The sequence below is a fragment of the Aulonocara sp. 'chitande type north' Nkhata Bay genome, linkage group LG9 (genome assembly GCF_057382095.1).
Source record: "Aulonocara sp. 'chitande type north' Nkhata Bay isolate Kocher_YH1m ecotype deep benthic linkage group LG9, A_spYH_male_GT1.1, whole genome shotgun sequence".
NCBI classification, from domain to species: Eukaryota; Metazoa; Chordata; class Actinopteri; order Cichliformes; family Cichlidae; genus Aulonocara; species Aulonocara sp. 'chitande type north' Nkhata Bay.
Window position 1 is genome coordinate 32,860,678 of NC_141352.1, and position 21,650 is coordinate 32,882,327.

The following is a 21,650-nucleotide window of genomic DNA, read 5'->3' on the forward strand; positions in this document are numbered from 1 at the left end:
TGCAGATGGGGAATCAGTGAACTTTTATTGAGACAGAGACAAGCTCTCAAAACAGCTCACATCAAGAGATTCCAAATATTTGCTGTGAGGATGGGTATATATTCTCTAAAACTTACAGGAGGGGGTTGTGAGGCAAGTGCTGCATTAGCAGAAAAACAACTCCATAAAAGGAAAGCGGCCTTGGGTGTTCTAGTCTCTTCGCTTCTTATCGCTCTCAAGGCCAAAGTCGTGAGCACACATTTTTATTACACAGTTGCACAGTAACTTTAAAGCTGAACAATATTTAAAGCTGAATAATGTTTGATTCAGATTATATTTTCTTCAAATCCCCCTTTTGACCCATCTTAAATGGGTCAACACACAAAAATAAGTAACATTCAAAGGAACACAGAGACGTGTCGAAGCCTGGCTCGAAAAACTCCTCGGGTCTTTTCATTTGTCTTTATCTGTCATTGCAGATGAGGAGAAAAGAGTCCAGGCACCACCCTGCCCAGGGGTCGGCTGCAAGCAGTCTCGGTTCCCGATGAAAGCAGTAACAGCTGTCCTGCACACAAGGGTACAACGAGTTAGTGCAACCAGGGTAGTGACACAAAATTAACAGTTCCTGTAACTCAGCAACCAAAAAGCATAAGTAATGATAAAAATGTGGAGAGTACAGAGTATACTATAATAATGAGAGATATAAACGTGAAAATGTGAAAGAATAAATCGACCGTAAAATAAACTCAAAACGGTAACTGCTAAGGACATTCAAAAGTGAATATGGTAAAACTGCAGAGGAAGTGGTGGGCAAGACCCTAGGGGCTACATTTGTCAGATTGGGACTGTCAGAAGTGGGCGAAGCTTTTGAACTTCAAGGTGTCACAAGTGTCGGGGGCCCTTCACAGATCAGGATTATGCCAATGGGAATGAGACCCAGGGCCAGGAAGCAAACAAAGACGCAACATCTTTGCCTGCCTGTCATTTCAGGGGGAAAGGGCCAAGAAATGTTTACTTAGCTTGTATGTCGTCTAATAGAGTATGATGGGTCAGAGAAAGGTGGTCCAGTTCCCCTCACCTCGCCAAGGGCGTGTTCTAGGAGTTAAAGAGCAACAACCTGCAATCTGTACCAAAAAATCTTCATAGTCCCACCGGAAAATCATAAGAGTAATAAACGATTCAGCTCAACAGACAAGTATCATGTTCAGGTTTCTCCAATCATTAAATCACTATTATTGCCACAATTTGCTTTATTCACCCTTTGGGCAATGAGAGAGAGAGCCCCTAATGGCCAGTTAGTGGGCTCTAGGTCAAACTGTCCCCAAATTTGTTATCTGTTATTATTACTTGTTGTCATGTCACTTGTCTGTTTTCTACTGCACCCCTCTCACCAAAGCAAAGCAAACATTAGCAGCACATTGACCGTAGTCAGACATCCTCATTCCATAGGTGCTATAAAACATTTCCTGTAAAAGAATCACAGTTTTCAAGACAGGGTGTGTCTCCCCCAACACTCTCACCAGAATACAGTGTAATAGCATCCCCAACTCCTAACCCATAAACACCGTTTCTTCACACATCCGCCCAGAAATCCTGTAATAGAAAAACATTAAAACTGTAACCCTGTAGGGAAGAAAATGTAAATGGTAACGCTGCGCAGTTACCTCTGTAAGCAACACAAGACACAAAAATGGCATTTACAGGTTCACTCATCCTCGAATATTTTGTCATCCTTCTACTCCTGTAAAAGAAATCCACATAAATTCATCCACCCTTTTATCCTATCTAGGTGGAGGTGGTTAACCTTGAGTCATGGTCAAGTCTTGTCATCTTTTACCAGTCAGTCCGTTTGTTTTTATTCCCAGTCTTTCATCCATTCATCCGTTCTTTGCTGATAGTGAAACCTGTCGTCGCATCTAGTTTCCACACTCAGCAAAATGACGTCATCTCAAAAAGAAACCAGAACTTGAGTTTGGATTACCTCGCTGAATCCTTTTTTAAACAGGGACTCTCGTTTCTAATTGTCCCCACAAGTGTTTCCTCCAGAACCCATTTCAATGCGGAGAAACTCACTTACAACAATTTTCTCGCCGACGTGTAATGCTTGTAATTTCCGATGTGCAGATCTGCTTAAAGAAAAGATTCACAAATAAAAATCAGTAAATATAAAACAAAATAAAATGAAAAATAACAAAAACAAAATGCAGACGCCCGGGTCTTAGGACTTGTCACTGAATATTCTTCCCATCAATAAAAATACCAACCTAAACCTACACAGAGTCAAATCAACACCACCTCAACCTTTTCATATTCATAAACCTATATGTTTTGCGTTCGTGAAACAAAATTGAACCATTAAGTAAGTTGAGCTCTTGAAATGTTTTAATTCTCTTAAGTCTGCCAGTTTATTTCAACACTTATTCAATGACTTTTATTCAACTGCTACTTGGTCACTCGACTTTTACCTGTTCAAATTGCCTAGGGTTCAACAAAGTCTAGATCCCCGTTATCATGAAACTTGAACGGTGTACGATGATTTACTTACAGTAATTTAGAATCATCACTCAACCTAGCTCCACTACTGGCACTGCGTGACTTTTCTCACACTGGAAACCAGAATTTAGTACAGAACTTTAATGCCTCAGGCAATCGCGTTCAAGGGCTGCCCCCCCTTCTCTTCTTCTTTGTCCGTGTGTTCCTCCTTTATTAAATCTCCATCACAATGACGTGGCGCTCTGAAATAAAACTCACACTGTTAATTCCTCGTTTTCACTCTGCACCACTGCTCAGAGTGTTTTCTTTTCTTTTTAGTGTAGAGTAAACAATTAAGTCGAGGCCTTAAGCCCCAGATATCTCGCACGGGCATCATTTTCATAGCCAAACCGCTCCGGACTCTGCTCCCCAGACCACACAAATGCCCTCTGGGTTTATTATTATAGCAAATTCTGTATTTGACTTTGTTGTGTGCAGCATTGAGCCTTTGTCAGTAAAGCATTCTTCATTGCAGCAGCTGGAGCATTGTGTGTCACTTCTTAGTAAATTAAATCAACATTTTGATTTTAGTGCATGGGTATGTATCAGTTTTTACTCCCTCAACAAGTGCATAAGTGTTCATGTGTGTGTTTCCCTTCATTCTAAGTAGGCGCATGCAGAAGTGTGTGTTCGTGTGTTGGTATATGTTTGTGTTCATCACCTTCCTGTTCTGTAGTTTAGGTAAACCAGCGGCCTGACGCATGGCCTAGGGTCCTCCCCTCCTCTTTGGGTCTGTTTATGTTGTCCTTACTTTGCTCCACGGCCTTCTGCAGCTCTGCTGTTCGGCTCTTCTCAGAGGTCAGCATCCTTCTGCTCACCGTCCCTTTTCCTCCGGGCTTAATGCGCGTCTCGTCACAGCTCTGTCAGCTGACGCAGCCTGGGAATTTCCCCCGTGTAGTGAAACGGGCTTTAGGTTTAGTGCTCTCCGTCTCTGCTGCATGAGATCACTCTTTTGCAGCACTGTTGACATCCTCAAGTTGTTGTTGTGAGTCCAGCTGCTGTGGCCTTCAGGGGTCAAAGGGTCAAAGATGGTCGCGGAGAGGGCAACGATGGTAGAGGGGAGGGTAGGAGTCCAGGTCAGCTTCGGCTCTCAGAAAAAACAAAAACAAAACAAAACAGGCGAACAGGAAAATGATGTTGTGTTGGCTGTGCTGTGTTGGCTGTGTTATCCCGAGAGGGGAGAAACAACGAGATCTCGTCTCCCCCCTTTTTTGTTTTTGTTTTTTTTTTTTTTTTTTCACCATATAATCAACTCATAACCCCTCAAGTTGACAGGACAACACAGGTACGTGTTAAAATTCTTAAGATCCTGTTTAGAAACCTAAAAAGGAATTTCCTATCATTCAGTAGTCATTTGTCTTAAACAATCAACAAAAACATGTCCCAAGTCGACCCTTTTAACCACTAAATTTGTCGTGTCCTCACTTAATCCTCAGACCAGTGTCTTTGTCTTTTGACGTTACGTTGTTGTCCTGCAACCCAAAGCGTTTAATTGTCAGTAATGTATAAACTATATCATTTAAAAACAGGTGTATGTTAAGTGTCGCTACTTTAACCTTGCATGTACGTGCACATGTATGTAAGCTGTTTCTTCATTGCATGTATGGGTGCGTCTTTATATGGGTTACTTTAACTTTTTCTCAAACGAGGCATGTCTCTAACACGCACATGTGTCTGTTCCTCACCCTTCTCATATCTTTCTCTGGTTGTGTGTGGTTTTATTTGTTTCAGTGATTTACCAGGAACATCTTTTCCTTTTCTCCATGTCTTCCGCCAGAGGTTAACACCGGTGAGATTCAGGGACACAGCACCCAGAGCAGTTCAGCGAGAAAAACCCGCCTCAAACTACATTCTCTCTTTTTTGTTTTACCGGGAGGGGTGAGGACAACTCTGGTGTCCAGCCGTGAATTTTAGCCAAAGCTTGGCCTGTCTTCTGCTGCCGTACTCAGGCTTCCAGGTTAAGAAAAAACACCTGTATGAAGACACTAAACATACATTTAGTATTTGTATAAACATAACTGCCTAAATCATTGAACTCTTGAGGAGTGTGTATTTCAGAATCACAATCAAAATCAAAAACTTTATTGTCATTGTCATGAGACCGACGACATTAAGAATGGTCCCCGATCATTGCATCATCCCTAGTAATATCAAATATAAAAAAACAATAAAATTCAATCAATAAAATAGATAGAATACTTAAAATACTAAGTATTCCCACCGTCATGCTTCAGACCGTGCATAGATTAACACAAGAGTGGCATGGTGGACATTTTTGTAGTATTCAGATGTGTTATTGCAGTTGGATAACAGCTGTGTTTGAGTCTATTAGTCCTTGCTCTGATTGCCCTGTACCGTCTGCCTTAGGGCAACAGTTCGAACAGGGAGTGGCCAGGATGTGAGGTGTCTTTTATGATGTTTTGGGCCTTTTTAAAACAGTGGGCGTTGTTTGACTCTTTACTAACTTTAAAACCCCACCATAACAATTTCTCACTGACAAACTTCTATGCATCCATTTAAACATGCGAAGCCAGCACAAAATCACACACATACCCCTACAGCAAAGCTTTAACATAACCACAATGCAACTCCTCCCTTAAACGGGAGAAATCACCCTGAATCAACCAACTCTATATAAAACGTCAAACAAAGATAAACCACAAACATTTCTACACTTCTGTGTCTTCCACGCAGCACAATAGGCAGAAAAACACCGATTACTCACAGTCTACAACAAAAGAAAAACCTGCTCTTTTCACAACTCTCACAGCTAAAGTCAAAACTCTTACCCAGTGCCTCTGAAATAATAAAAAAAATCACCAAATACTCGATTACTCTTTTCACTCGCTCCCTCTCACCCCCTTCTTCCTCATACAGCATACACGCTCGCTCCCGCGGACCCGCTCGGCCCCGCGGGCTCACTCGGCCCCCACCTTTTTTCTCTCACAGAGACAGAGAGAGAGACCCTTTTCCTTTTTTTTTTTTTTTTTTTACTTCGGTCTATCTGCACAGAGTTTACCTCATCTCTTTCCTTCTATGGGCATGCACACTTCCTGTCTCACACACACAGCCCCTCTCTCAGAGAGAGCAGAAAAGAGTTTTTCCTTTTTTTCAACACTCAGGAGAAATTCAACAGACAGTTTATACCACTATTTTACACTTTATTTACACACACCGGTAATTTATGTTCTATTTACACACGGGCCCGCATAGACATATCTCGATCTAATTCTCCATCCATTTTACTGTCAATGGAGGAGTGTTCTTTTATTGCTTTTAAAGGAGAATTTGGGCCAGCTGGGTTTCTGCCTCTGTTAGGCACTAATCAGCTGGGGCGCTGCTTTAAAGGTGAGTCAGCACTGAAATATCCCTTCAGGTGTTACCAAGCTTCTACCAAACCGGAGTCTGGCGGGTAACCTTGCCTAGAGCTTCCTGATAGGGGTGCTAGTTGGTTGTCACCTTGTTCACACGTCTCATTCACACTTCATACATTACCTGCAGTCACTCATTACCCTCCTTATGTATGTAATAAATGTGTAAAAAAAATTCTATGTGTGGTGTATTATTTTAACCAAAAGAGGAACCTAGTTCCTTTAATTGTGTAATCTGTGAACAACGGAGAGCCAAACTGTCCTGCCCAGTGTTCCACAGCAAGCATTCAGCGTGTATTTATGTGTGTCCAATATCAAACAGAACATCAAAACATTTAAAACACTAAAATCATCGGGGTTTTAAGAAGAGATCCGTTTTCTCCTATTGATCAAAGGGACCCCTCCTATGGACTCCAACCAGTACTTCTCTTTTTTAAGTTTTAGAGGATCTTTTCTAATAAAGTCCTCTGGGCCTTCCTAACCCTTCTGTAGTTTAGAGAATATTACTAAAAAATATTCTCAAGGCCTTTAACCTTTTAATTTGTTTAGAAAGGCGTTACTAATAAACCCTTTCAAGGTCCCAGACCTGCTGAGGTATGTATCCGACACCGGAGAGCAAACCCGTCGGCTGCAACCGTGGTCAGACCTCAGTTCACTCTTATCTTTATTCACTTATTCACTTATTTCTTATTCACTTATCTCTTATTCACTTGTCTGATTCTCAACAAGCCTTAAGTAAGCCAGACAATTTTGGTTATGAATTACTAGGAGTTTGGACACTAAGTATTTTTATAATGTTCAATATAGCAGAAATAAAAGGTCTGCTTACCTTGTTTTTTGTGTGTACACAGCTTTTGTCCAAACTCCGTTCACTCAGACCACGGCCGATGTCCTCCCTCCCGTTCCAGTTTGACCTGGAGCGGATCCTGTTCGTGACGCCAATTGAAGGATATAAAAAAAACAACAACAGCAATAGAATAATATTAAACACAAAGTGAACCCGTCTTCCTTCATTAAATAGGTTCTTTTAGATGTTAAGGAGGAATTGACTTAACCAGGCTGGCGGAGAATGAAGACAACCGGACACCTGCTGCAGATGGGGAATCAGTGAACTTTTATTGAGACAGAGACAAGCTCTCAAAACAGCTCACATCAAGAGATTCCAAATATTTGCTGTGAGGATGGGTATATATTCTCTAAAACTTACAGGAGGGGGTTGTGAGGCAAGTGCTGCATTAGCAGAAAAACAACTCCATAAAAGGAAAGCGGCCTTGGGTGTTCTAGTCTCTTCGCTTCTTATCGCTCTCAAGGCCAAAGTCGTGAGCACACATTTTTATTACACAGTTGCACAGTAACTTTAAAGCTGAACAATATTTAAAGCTGAATAATGTTTGATTCAGATTATATTTTCTTCATGACCAATATGCACTGTTAAAAAAAACATCCTAAAACAACGGTAATATTCCGGCAGCTGGGGCGCCAAAATACGACCGTGAAATAACAGAAAATAACTCCCGCATAAAAATACGGTTATTTCCAGTAATGAAAATACAATTAGTTGCGCTAATTTGACATGGGATCTCGCCTTTTTCAAGTGGCGCTAAACATTAAATCAGGAACATGTTAATGTGATTAAACAATGAAATCATCTATAAATAGGGGAAAAAAACATCTTAAAAAAACGGTAATATTCCGGCAGCTGGGGCGCCAAAATGCGACCGTAAAATAACAGAAAATAACTGTCCCATAAAAATACGGTCATTTTCAGTAATGAAAATAGAGTTTGTTGTGCTAATTTGACATGGGATTCTGCCTTTTCCAAGTGCTTTTAGACATTAAATTAGGAACATTTTTACGTGATCAAACAATGAAATTACCTATAAACAACAATCATAATACGTGAATGTACAGAAATATACAGTTTAAATAACAATTGATTGCATGCCCTGAGACAGACTGACAGAGGCGAGGCTGCCATATCGCACCATGGGCCCCTTTGGCCAGCACTAGTAGAGCCGGGGCGCGAACCGGAAATCTTCCGATCACAAGGCAAACTGCCAACTCTTGAGCCACGAACGACCTAACTAGCAGTGATAATAATACTTATGTGCTGTAACACAAGCTTATAGGGATCATGTTATATACTTTTCCATAGCATTACATTTGAATTCAACAGTTCAATCTTTCAAATAACGGACAGATATTTGTGAAATCATGATACATTTGTGAATGTATTTTAACAATCTAAATATGCATATGTACAGACAGATACATTTAATAATCATGAAAATTATGTTGTATTACATTACAGTGATTTAACGTTAATTTACATTCAAAATGTGAAGTCAAAGTCTATTTACGTAACTTTAATGATATTCTAGAAGAACAGAACATTACTGTAAAATGCACAGTAAAATACCTTCATATTAGGGTTTTTTCCTACGGTCGCAGCCATACCCGCGACCTTGTTGTTAGTTCACATTCATTGGCTGATGCTTAGCAGCATGTTATTTATATTAATTGCAACTCCTACATCTACATTTCTTTTTCAAAATATATAATTAGCACAGAGTGTCCGTGCAATGTCTTACATTGTGGTATGCAGAGAAATCTTAACAAAGAAGCTCACAAAGAGATTGAACTTGTTATTTAACCCCAAACTGGTAGGGAGAGCTCTTTATTAAAACACTTGCCAGTGCTTCAATGTGCCTCAATGTTCAAAAACAGCACAACAGAAGTCACTCATGGTACAGCACTCCCTCTACAAAACAACTGTCAGTGACTCAGCACCACGGCGTAAACACAACATTCAAGATAACAGTTAAAAGTAACGTAACCATAAACAATAAAACAAGAACATCTAAACAGCAGCACATGTCCCAAGGCATGATGGGAGAGAACTAGCTGTTCCCCCAACACACCACAATATGTTTTTTTTAGTTTTTATTCCTATTAATTATATTATCACTTGTTACCTCTGAATTATTGAATCAGACCTAGGTGACATGAAATTTTCAGCAAAATTATAATTCAATAACTCCTTTAATGATTGATTATTCTCATTAATTTTCGAGCATTTTATATATTTTTCCATCGTATTACATTTGACTTTAACAGACCATTCTCTCACATAACAGACATATTTGTGAAATTATGATACATTTCTAGATGTATTTTTACAATCTAAATATGCATATGTACAAAAAATATATTTAAAAAACAAGTAAATTGTGTTTTATTACATCTACAGTGATGTTATGTTATTTTACATTTGACGTGTCAGATCACAGTCTACTTATGTAAATGTAATGATATTCTAGAAAAACAGTAAAATACACAGTAAAATAATTTGACATTACTATTTTTTGGAACAGTGTAGAATTTAAATGCTGTTTGGGGAAAAAATCATTTAAAAGTGTGAAGGAAGTTTGTCTTCAGGGATGATGGTTTGTTTTAACTCCTCTAACCTTTACTGCTACTGCTCCCCCTGGAGCCTCCACCCCTGTTTTTACTGCTGCTCCTCCCCCTGCTTCCCCATGTACTTCCTCCTCTGCTCCTTCTCTTGTTACTATGTTTGCTTCTCTTCCTGGTGCTCCTGCCTCCACCTTTGGGTTTTCCAGGTTTTTTACTGTTTCTGCTGCTGCTGCTCTCACTCCGACTCCTGTACATGTTCCGCTTGCTGCTGCTGCCTCCACCCATGTTTTTCCTGTTGGGCCTGCTCCCACTGTTGCTCCTGTTTCTCCATCTTCTTTCTCCGCTGCTGCTCTCACTCTGTCTCCTTTCCCATCTATGGTTTCCTGCCTGAGGCCCAACGTTGTTATTAATACAAAACTCCAAGTAGCTGCCATCTGGATAGCAGCTGTGACACCCTAACGGTCCATCACAACGAAATATGTTCTTGAGGCCCATTGAAGACGCGAGTTCGTGAAGTGAATTTATCAAATCCTCTCTGGATATGGCTCTAACATTCTGAGTTTCAGAATTTGATTTGTCATAAACTTTTGTAAACACAAAGGCTCTGTCTTTGTAACTGTTAATCAGTTCATGGATGTTATTGTTACCCATTATGTCTGTACACTTGCTACATGGGGAGAGATAAGAGTAGAGCAGCAGGAAGTTTCCAGCGCTGTTTTGGCTCAATTGTTCTAGTTTTTGAAGAACTCGAAGTTCTGCGTGTTCAGGTTTTAAAACCCTGGCTATAACCATGTTGTTGCTTACATAAACTTGACTGTTTTCAGAGTTTTGTTCCCCAATGACTGTCTCCACTTTTTCTTTATAGCTGTTTTTGCTGAGGATTTCATGAAGTGTGTTGGTGTCTTGCTGCAGCGGGATGATTGCAGCTAGACAAAACTGTCCAGCTATCTTGTACCTGACAACAAAGAGAGAAGAACGCAGAAGTTTTAACACAGAAATTCTGTATTTGCCAAATGAGAAACAAACATCTCAGATCATTTCAGACACGCTACCGGTACTCTGATACCTCTGTGTCTGTCACATATATGTGTCCACAACTTTAGTGATTAGGTCTGCTGTCGAGGTCCCCTCATAACAGACAGCCAGCAGATACTAGTTGTGTTGGTCTAGGTTAGTTAGGGTTAGCTATCCAAAAGTTTGATTAAACTTAAACTGAACCAAATTCAATATAAAGCATCTGTACCAGCCTGAGTTTTTGCCACTTAGCGCTGCTGATAAAAACAGAAACTACTGACAGATGTATAACAGCCCGGTCTTAGGGCAAAACAAACAGTCAATGTGTTTGCGTTAATGGGCATGAATTGTGATCTTTGTCTGTGTCAGTAAGCATAAATTTACAGTCATGGTACTAAGAACATACAACACCTGTGAACAGTGTTGGGGAGTAACGGAATACATGTACCACCGTTACGTATTTAAAATACAAAATATGAGTAACTGTATTCTGTTACAGTTACTGTTTAAAAAGGTGGTATTCAGAATACAGTTACTTTGTTGAAATAAATGGATTACACTGCGGTACTTTCCTGTTTCATTTTGTCGCGGGTCAGGACTGTTTGGGTTTTGTTTGACAGCTACGTTCTGTTGTTCCAGGCGGCAGCGTTACTGTTGCCATGGTTACAGGGCGACGCTCTCTCTCTCTCTCTGCAACTGTGTGTTTCCTGGGTGAGAGAGCGCCTTTTCGTTGTTGTTGTTGTGCTAAGCTAACAGGCAGAATGCTACAAGCATAGCTCTAAAGAATGCAGCATCATGGGCAGTGTAGTCCGTGTTGCAGGGAGAATGGACTGCCATACACGTTATGTGTCATGGTCTCCGCTCCTCGTCAGCTGACAGCCGTCAGGTGCTTTTGTTTTTGTTTACCTTTCTCTCTCACCTCTGCTCTCTCTTTCTCTCTCGCCCTCTTCCATTCTCTTTCTCCTGCCGGGGCGGAGCTCAGCATGGGCTCCTGCCCCTGGCCTACACACCTGGAGGTGATCAGCACACCTGTCGGTGATCATGAGAGATTGGAACCCTTCTTAAGAGGGCGAGTCTGCTCTACTCGTCGCTGGATCGTTGAGCCTTCAGCGTCAGTCGTCCTGTATTTTATAAAGTCAGTTTGTGAGCATGTCTGAACCAGGAGACTAATGGTTTTTTTCTGCCTGTGCATAGATTGCTTCTGGACTTGTTCTTCCCCGTGCCCGGCGACTGAACGGGAGCAAGAGAGATAGAGGAAAGGAGAGGAGATGTGTTAGGACTGAATGGAAACCTTCCCTTCCTGGACTCCTGCCTCTTTCATTCCTGGACCCTGGAACCCCGACCCCTTTTTCCTTTGGCACCATTATGTGTATATATGAATTTCACTGTAGGAAACACTGTAAATAAATGCACCTTTTGAAGATACTAGTGGTCTGCGCGTGAGTCCGATCTACGAAACCTGACATTATGGGTCTGTGAGCGTGAGGAGGGAGAAAAAGGGGAGTGGAAAGGTACAAGTTGTCATCGAGGAAAAATGGGAGCTGGAAGCATGTAAATATAATAATAACCACTGCAGCCAAGAAGAGTACCTGACGAGCCCAGTTGTAAGTAAGCTATTAAGACTCGACTGTACACCGTGTTCGTGTTTTCCTCTGAAAACAATAAGTTCCGTTGGAGCAGCCTTTCAACGCCTCTCTCTGTCTCTCGCAAGAAAAGTTGACCCACACAACAAAGTAAAGCTATTTTTCGGCTACGAGCCGACAGGGACCCCGCCGTATTAGTCAGAGGTCCCTTTACTACAGTTCGGAGCCGCGGACCTTCAGTAATAGTAATAAATCACACAGCAATAGTACATTCACGTTGTTGTAAAAAGCATGATAATATATTAAGTAATCCAAAGTATTCAGAATACGTTACTGTCATTGAGTAACGTAACGGAATATGTTACAGAAAACATTTTGGGGCATGTATTCTGTATTCTGTAATGGAATACATTTTAAAAGTAACCTTCCCAACACTGCCTGTGAAAGGTTTTACATATCGGGATGTAAACGAAGTCATCTGGTCCTCAGCAGGTCTTATTCAAATATAGCCTCAGATAATCAATACATGACATTTTACACAGTCACTACCATTGAACAGTAGCTAAGCCAACATGCAGAGACAGTCTGAAAAACTAAATGACAGAAACAACCAGGGGCTGGACTCAGTTTTTCACACACTCTGGTTCTGCATTTTGTTAAATAATGACTAACATGACACACCAAAATGTATTATGTTGTTGTCCATCTCAGGTTGTATTTACTTAATTTAAAGACCATATTTGTTTTTGTTCGGACATGTGAGACTTTGTGTTTTAACCCAGTTACTTTTTTCTAAAAGTGACCTAATGGTTTTTTTTAATTTATGAAGTATGTTTTGACTCAAACACAGCACTCAGCATGTATGACAGCATATGTGTTCTCAAACATGAAAAAACTGTGAATTAGATCAGAGGTGGTGACTATTTCAAAAACTACTGTGAGACTACAAAGGGCCAGATGTGATATAGACCAATTTTCATCTGTAGTTCTTGCAGGTTTATGGATTATTTATTAAACAGATAGGAGCTAAAGCACACAAGCACAGAAAGTAGAATTGTGGCAATAGTCTGGCATTCAAAAAATAGAGAATTCAAGCTCCAGAATATATCAGCAAGAACACATTAAGATTATAAATGACCAGGACTGAATCAGCAGAGTTTTGAAAAACAAGTTTCTGCCACAGACGGTATTAAGTCTGGGTAAACCTGCTGGTGAATTAAGCTGTGTCTTTTCTCTTGTGGGAGCCATACTTTTATGCAGACTCACTGACAAAGACCAAACTGCTCTGGGTGGAAATCCATCAGTTTCCAGGTTTGTGTGCCTCCATATAAATCTTTCAAAACAATCATGGTGCAGACGTGGAAAATTTTACATTTTACTGTGAGACCGGGCTGAACGAATGCAATAACCAGCACATTAAACCAAAACATGGAAGCTAAGGAGACAGTGGTTTTCCTGCCATGGTTAATGACATAATAAATTTCACTCACTCTGTCCTGATGGCTTTGACAACTTCAGTCAGCCAGTTCACATTCACAGCCAGACTGGTTCCAGCTGCCAGCAGGACATAAAGCATGAAGCAGGGCATCAACTTCATCTGCACCGTTGAAAACAACATGTTTATGATCCACTTTAAATCAGTGAACGCCAATAAACAACTAACCAGAGATGAATTTAAGGCAGCTAAATCCAAATTCAAGTAGTAAATCTCAAACTTTCTCACCTTCACTGCTTTGTTTGTCCTAAAACTGCAACAGAAGAAAGAAACCAATGAAATGTAGGAAAGTGAACTCAGACCAAACTGTGACCCAAGTGCTTCACATACCTGCACAGTTGGAAGGTCTGTGATCTTCACTCAGCTGTAAGGAGTGGTTTGATCTGCAGTAGTTGAGGTTTTTATATGAGCAAAGGGGCATGGCAACCTGAAAATGAGGAAGACAGAAACAAAAAACAGCACAAAGATCTTATCAGGTGTCATCACACATGTTCTCTAAAACGCTCCATGTGTGGACACAGTCAGCAAATATGACGAACTCTGTGAGTGCGCCAGCTTTTTACAAGCTTCCACAGATCATAGATCAGCTCAAATGGTGCCAGCCATTATTTGGAGAAAGCTCATTTCTACTGCTTGTATCAGTGATCTCATTCGTTTGGTCACTACACAGAGCTCGTGACTTAGAGTGATCAGTAAATCAACAGCTTTACCTACATGGTCTGTGTCACTGCAGACCCTGATCCATCAATCAACCTGAACAAGACCCTGAGATACTTACATAAATTCCTCCTTTCAGGGCAACACCTCATCTGTGACCTGGAATAGTTACAGTAGTTACCAAATGATCAAAGGAGCAGTAATATTAATAGTATTAGTATTAGTAGTAATGGTATTAGTACTAGTAGCAGTAGTATGTTAAATTCCTGTTTTGGGGACTTGCTAAGATGCTGAAGTACAGTGATAATAGCTTCATTAACATCTGGAGCTTGAACAGATGAGTGACACAATATACATGAGTACTGTACAATATAAAGCGCCTTGAGGCGACTTTTGTTGCGATTTGGTGCTATATAAATAAAATTGAATTGAATTGAACAGCAGTACTTCAGGTACACATGGGTGTCCTGCTGCATCCGGTCACATCATGCAGAGTTATAGCCAACATAGTTCTCTGGACTTTCTGACACACAGTGGGATGATTAACACAGTTCTTTTTCTAAATATATTCTCCTTTTACTTTAATATTAATTTAATTAATTAATACTTTGTGATACACAAAACTTTAAATAGTTTGTCCCAAAAGGGCACAAACATCAGTACATAAGGATGGTTTCTTCACCCAAAAATATGTTATTACCCATTATTAACCCATTATTAGCACACAAAAACACACAGAGGGCTTTTTTGGCATTATCTGAATGACAAACCTTTAGAAGAAACAGACTGTGGTCAGTTGAGCTTCCTCATTGTTCGGCTGAGATAAGGGGTAGACTTCTGCTGCACGATGACAAAGTTAAACACTTGTTGTGTAACACTTTTGTGTATCTCACAACTAAAAGCTTTTTATTTAGCTCACACTTAAGCTAACATGCAGAGTCCCCACAGAAAGGCCCTGTGAGGGTTTGAAGCCTCCCTGCTGTGAGGTGACTGCACAAACCAGAGGAGAAGACCTGACAGCAGTAATCCTGCACCACCCAAAGCTGAGGTTGGAGGACTAGTTAAAGTGATTGTTCTGAGGATGGCACGTGTTTTGGCTGCAACCGGCTGACCGTGGTGGAAGTCGTCCCTCTGTGGCTCTGTGAGCGTGAAACAGTCATCCTGCAGAGGCTCTTCATGCAAATAGGATGCAGTTAGCGCAGTTAATCAACATGGCCGGAGCTGCACTGATAAACCATGTTATACAAACAAACGCTATACAGATGCAGACCATTTACCATTTAAATAAACCCCATTTACAGTAAAGTGATTACATCCTCTTACCATGCCTGCCAGAAGTTTCCACTGTAGAAAACGCAGTGTTTTCATGTTCCTGTTGTTTATCAGCACGGTGGCAGGTTAAAGAGACCCTGCTCTTCAGGTTTTGACCAGAATTATCAGATATTATAGGAGTCTGAGGTCGTTTATGTGAAAACCACAAGATTTCTCTCAGTGAGGACAAATATTTTCCCATTTTGATATATAACTTGTCCATGTTGAGGAGCAAATGGGCTCTGAAATCACATTTTTTCAGGTCAAATTTGTGGGTCTATGTTTACATTATGTGATATCATTGCACTGTAACATGAAGGTTCATAAATCCAAACTGTGATAAATATTAAAACACAACTTCAGACTGATAAAATGTAAAGCCTCACTTAGATTTTTGTTTACTCATCTTTTAGACTAGTCTAATTTTTTACTCTAATTTAAATTATCACCACATCAGTTGCCAGACACGTCCCTACTTTTGACTTGTGCTTTTCGTTTGTTAAAAACGGACATGCAGTCTTGTCCTTTCATACATGTGAAGACCATATAAAAGCACATCAACACATGGAGATCTTCACATGTATGAAAGCACAGATGATGTGTTTCCTTAGGCTATGTCCACACGTACACGGGTATTTTTGAAAACTGAGATTTTCCGTTTTTGTTTTAAAAAATAATCCCGTCCACACGTAAAGGCGGAAATGAAGGAAAACGCTGCTAGGAACATGCCAAAGCAACAGGTGGCGCTATATTCCTAACCGTGTAGAAATGTTGGCCAATCAGAAGTCTAGAAGCCTCGGTCGGAAATAGTAAACAAAGATGGGGCATAGAAGCAGAACCGAGTCGTATGTGTGGAGGGACAGTAACTGTGTGTGTATATGTAAGCATTTAAACACTGCAGAGAGTACAATTAACAGTAACAGTATTGTAGAAATTCATTTCACCGAAACAATAATGTGGCGCACAGTGTGACGTCAAAAAAGGCGCAATCCTTTGACGCTGCATTTTCTCCGTTTTTCTCGTCCACACGTAAATGCAAAAACGGAGTTTTAGAAAATATCCACCCTGGCCAGCGTTTTTAGAAATCTCCATTTTCAGTGACTGAAAACACAGTTTACGTGTGGACGAAAGGTGCAAACGCATAGAAAAATCTGCGTTTTCAAAAATGCCCGGGTACGTGTGGACGTAGCCTTAGTTTGGACTAGGGCTGGGTACAGATTTCGATTTCTATAAACAATTAAATTCTGATTCGATTCAATTTTGACTCAGACAATCACAAATATTATAATTCTGATCTTCTTCTTCTTCTTCCTAGCGTTATTCCAGCTCTGCAGGTTCTACTTTTCTGCAAAGCCGCCTCCATTCAGCACGGTCAGGGGCATCGTTCAGGTTGGCGCCGATCTTCTTCACGTTGTCTTTAATTCAGTCCATCCATCGCCTTTTTGGTCTGCCCCTTGGTCGCCGGCCTTGGGGACTGAGCCGCAGTGCTGTTCTTGCCACCGAGATTTCGTCACTTCTGTCCATGCGCCCATACTATCGCAGATGCGCTCCTTGCATCTTCTCTGTGATTGGTGCAATGCCCAGACGCTTTCGGATGTCGATGTTCGTGACGTGGTCCCATCGTGTCAGGCCCAGGCATCCGCATTTCCATTGTGTGAAGGGCCTGTTCGTGCTTTGCGGTGGCTGGCCAACACTCTGATCTGTAAAGGGCCACAGGGGGCACTACGCTCTTGTAGATCTTCGACTTGAGGCGGTCGGGCACTCGTTGGTCGCACAGGATGGCAGTGACTTGGTGCCACTTCATCCAGGCCACATTAATCCTGGCTCGCACGTCTGGCAGGATGTTGCCGTCGTTGCTAATCATCGGTCCGAATTACTTGAAGTGAGATACCTTCGCCAAGTCTTCTCCATCGACGCTGAAGGTGCAGTCGGTTTGGGGGCCGGCTTCTAAGTACTCGGTCTTCTTGGTGTTCAACCTCAGCCCATACTCACTCAGGCGTGTCTTCCATTGCTGCATTTGGTGTTGCAGCTCCATTCGGGATTTATCTGCGAGGAAGACATCGTCAGCATAGAGGAGTATCCAAGGGTTGGGAGCTTGGAGGTCAGCGGTCACTGTGTCCATGCAGAGGATGAAGAAAAATGTAAAAATAAGTGTTTCTGGACTAAAACACAGCTGCAGCCGCCTTTGTCTTATTGACTTATCGCAGGGGTCGGCAACCTTTTTGATGAGTGCCATCTAAAATTTCCTCCGAAGTCAATGTGCCATTAGATTGCAGTAGCAATAAATTTAATAACGCTCTATATTAACAGTTACACACTATATAGCAGCGGTCTCCAACCTCGGACCGGACCGGTACCGGTCCGTGAGTCGTTTGGTACCGGGCCGCGAGAGTTGAAGCTCAGGTGTGAAATGTATCGTTTTCAGGGTTTTTAATTGGTTTTCAGCGTTATTTTGTTATCGTTTTTATCGTTTACTCGGTTTTCCTGGGTCTTTCCACGTGTGTTATGAATAAATTTTCTTTTTTTCGGTACCGGTACTAGTTTTATTTTGTTGTATTTATCCGCGACACCTTAAAGGCCGGTCCATGAAAATATTGTGGGGCATAAACCGGTCCGTGGCGCAAAAAAGGTTGGGGACCGCTGCTATGTAGAACAACTTTATAGAGTTATATTTGTTTGCAGATGTTGGCAGCTGTCAGTGAATAGTTATCAGCTATTTTGAAACAAAAAAAGACACTTTTTATCCATAACAGCACTGTACTGTACAACAGAAAATGAAAATGCAATTTATGGTCTCCTTACAACAATGATAAGAAAAAAAAACTGGGCCAATATGGCATGTTTGTTAATACAGAGATACACATGTTAATGTGATCTCTGGTCTCCCACTCACAGACACAGGTCTCCGAGTATCCAGCATTCAGACAGCTACTTGAGGACACTCATGTGAGAGAAAATCTGCTCACACAGATATGTAGAGCCAAATACTGTCAATAAGTCCTCTGCAATGTTCTGAAGACAGTTAAACTTGTCAGGTAGTGATGTCCAGCAGGTGAAAATGCAAGCTCCATGAACACGCACAGCTGTGGATTCCAGCTCCGTTTGTAGTTCTGCAAACTTTCACCTCCACAGTGTCGAGCTTTTCAGTTTAATCAGCTGCATTTCGATGTTGCATTAACTGGCATTAACTTAGCCAGGTAATGCAAGACAAATCTAGCTGCTCATTAAAGCTTTCTGGTTTGATAAAAAAAAAAAAAAACATAGGTCCAAACACCTGAAAGTCCCGAAAACCCATTTTGAATTCTGTCTCGAGCCTACAGATTTATCCCTGTATTTCCGTGGTGCTGATGCTGCTCTAAGCGGAGAGCTCCTGAAGCATTTGAAGTGTTGGAATGTGCAAAGCAGGAACTCCAGCAACACTTGAAGGAAGAAGAACTTTAATAATAGACCAACGCGTTTCGGCTTGTGGCCTTCATCAGGGTCATAGTAAAACATTTTAAAATTGCTTAAATACAAGACAGGAAACAGAAAATTTTTTCAAATTAACCAGTCAAAACTTCATAGATAGGTCAGCTGACATATAATAGGTAGGTATTGGTTCATTGGCTAAGTCACACCCAAGTAAATACTGGACTAGATCATTACTGATGAGGAGGAGGGGGGGGTGACATAACCCCCATACGTCTGAAAATAACACATGCATGAAATGCATAAGGAGGATGCTATAAATATACACACAGGTTTAAAAAAAAAAAAAGAAAAAAAAAAGGGGGGGTCTTTAATGGTAAAAGCACTTTTGAATTAGAAAACAAGATTACATCATCACATGGGAACACATGGGAAGATCCTTATTTATGTCTCTAAAATGTAAAATATCTAAAATTTAGACTTGAATTGTAGACTTAAGATGAGATGTCTAAAGCGCTACTTCTTCTTTGGCTAAAATAATAAGATTAATTAAATAAATATTACTCATGTGAGAGTAATTTAACTTAAAAAAAAAAGTGAGGTGTAGCTCATAAAAACTCATTGATAGAAAAATCCTCATTCATACCTCTGGGGTGCAGACTCTTAAAACGGAATATCCAAGATGCTTCTCTTTTTTTCCAGATAAAATTTATATTGCCACCTCTTAACCTTTCAACAAGTGTTGGAATGTGGAAATTTCAACATTGCTTGAAAAAACTGCCCACTAGCAACGTCCCTCTCACCAGTAAGCTAATTTATTTTTAGCCAATTACAAGTTGAATCTGGTAGTTGGGGTTGTTAGCTAAGATACCGTCATTAAGAAGCGGCACAACTAATGTGTCTATGCGAGCTAATTTGCGATGTGCACCACTGGCCTGGCGATTTATTTTTTTAATGCACCTTCTCAGATTAACTCACTGCGTGTCGTGCTCAGGGCTGAACTGGAACGAAGAATCCGCATTTTGACTAGAGACCGGCCCACCAGGTATTATAGGAAAAGCCATAAAGCCTTTGAATGAAAACAAACGCTGTTGTGACAGTGATTTACACTGTCTTGTTGGTATATGTATGATTTCTATACATTTTATGTCAGATAAAAACTTTGGTTGTAAGATTCAGATCATTATTTATTAAAAGCGAGACATTTTAAATGAGAATAAGAAAGAAAAGTATTTCTTTGTACCCCCTTTCCCTGTTAATGCCCTACCTGGCCACCCCTGGCAAAACTTTGCCAGACCCGCCCCTGCACAGTTACCAGCTGTCAGCTACGTAGAAAAGGATCCTGGTGTTATTTGTCTCTTCATTGGTTTCATCTTCGTGTTTCCCTCTCCCCAGGATATCCAAACCGATATCATGACCAGAAGCTTTTACAGCTGTGGCTCCAGCAAACATCAACTGATACTAGAAATTAATATCAATTAAATTCTAAAAACAGCTTATCAAACTTAAACGTGCTGCTGTTGTTTAGCGCAACATCCGCTGGTTTCCTCTTTCCGGCACAAAGTGGGCGATAAACAAACAAGAGAGAAAAGCCGATCAGCTGATCATTGATCAGTTTCATGATTGAAGTAGCAACAGGAGAGAGAGGGGGAGAGAATGAGAGAAGAAGAAACAGCTGACAGTGTAAAGATACAGGATAACTCCAGCTTTGTGTCTTTTTCCATGCTAACTGAAATCCGGGACAAACTGTGTTCCGTTTCACCTCAATACGAAACGCGTAATATTTTCTCTGAATACGGGACGATTCCGTTTTTTACGGGACGGTTGGCAACTCTACTAATTAACCTTATGAACAAAATAAAGTTCACTATCAGTAACATCATAGCAAGTTCAGTTCAGCTGACACTGGCGGGTCTCTCCTCCTCCTGCCTCCCCTTTCCCTCATCCACCTGCTGGCCTCCGTGGAAGCTCCACTATAGCCACCACCAAACAACTGAGTTATTTTTATAAACATTAGCAAGCATCTGGCCAATCCACCTCCTTTCATTGTTTAAAATGCCCGGTATGCCCGATGGCCAAGTCCAGCAATGGTCATGCCATCAGTTAACCCTTCTTGTGCCAACTGTGGCATGCATGCCCAGGGTTGCCGACCCCTGCCCTAGACCTACAAGCCACAGACAAGAGACAGTTTTGACAATGCTGAATGTCAGAGCAAATACATGAAACACGAGAGAAGAATGTATGAAAGATTGTGTTGAAAGCAGACTGAATGAGGGATCATCAAACTTTGGGCCATATATACACTTACAATACATAGCTTTTTGTTAAACATAGATAATATAATGATGATGAGAAGGGTGAGCTGGAGGGATGAAAGAGAAAACTGAGAAAGACAAAAAAACAAAAAAAAAACAAATAAACAAGAAACATTGTAATTAATGTACTGAGGGAGAGTGACGGTGTTTTATCTGTTATGACATCATATTGAATTAACAAATGAATATAATCCATTGCTAATAAATTGCAAATCTTAATGCAAGAGAGTGTGAAAGCCAGAGAGAGATAAAGGAAAGGAAAGCAGATTCTTATCTGGAGTGAAGTCAGTATAGCCATGCAGTGATGCTAGGGTCGCGGTAAAGCTTTCCGTCCATGTAGAGCTGGTCCACGGCGATGACAGCACGGGAGCCCTTCTGGATGAAGTCGCGTCTGATTGGGAACAGGACCTTGCGACGTTCCAGGATTTCTTTGAGGAACTGGTCGTCCACACTGAAGTCTGTTCCTTTCAGCTCCCTGCTGCAACTCTTTACCTGCTCCTTCTGTTTGAAGTGGCCGAATTTGGCCACAGTAGGATGTGGTCTCCTGGCCCTGGTCGTCTTAGCCCCGATA

The 21,650-nt window shown here is 41.0% G+C and overlaps 1 protein-coding gene and 1 long non-coding RNA gene across 2 annotated transcripts; both read right to left on the reverse strand.

The window, feature by feature from the left end:
- Positions 1–7,579, reverse strand: LOC147322557 (uncharacterized). Its single transcript, XR_015131107.1, has 2 exons — positions 6,938–7,579; positions 1–6,808 (listed from the first exon to the last, which is right to left on the reverse strand). It is a non-coding gene; the product is annotated as an uncharacterized LOC147322557 (long non-coding RNA).
- Positions 7,580–8,541: 962 nt separating this feature from the next.
- On the reverse strand, positions 8,542–13,490 carry LOC147322558 (uncharacterized). Its single transcript, XM_086305218.1, has 2 exons — positions 13,384–13,490; positions 8,542–10,251 (listed from the first exon to the last, which is right to left on the reverse strand). The coding sequence occupies exons 1-2, from the start codon at positions 13,488–13,490 to the stop codon at positions 9,345–9,347; spliced, it is 1,014 nt and encodes a 337-aa protein (XP_086161344.1). The 3' UTR covers positions 8,542–9,344.
- Positions 13,491–21,650: the final 8,160 nt, after the last annotated feature.

What these genes read in the sequence shown, in the direction of transcription:
- LOC147322558 (XM_086305218.1), bottom strand. Translation starts at nt 13,490, where the DNA reads ATGAAGTTGATGCCCTGCTTCATGCTTTATGTCCTGCTGGCAGCTGGA. An exon ending in GTCAAAGCCATCAGGACAGA is followed by an intron (nt 10,252 to 13,383) that starts GTGAGTGAAATT and finishes CTTTGTTGTCAG; the next exon opens with GTACAAGATAGCTGGACAGT.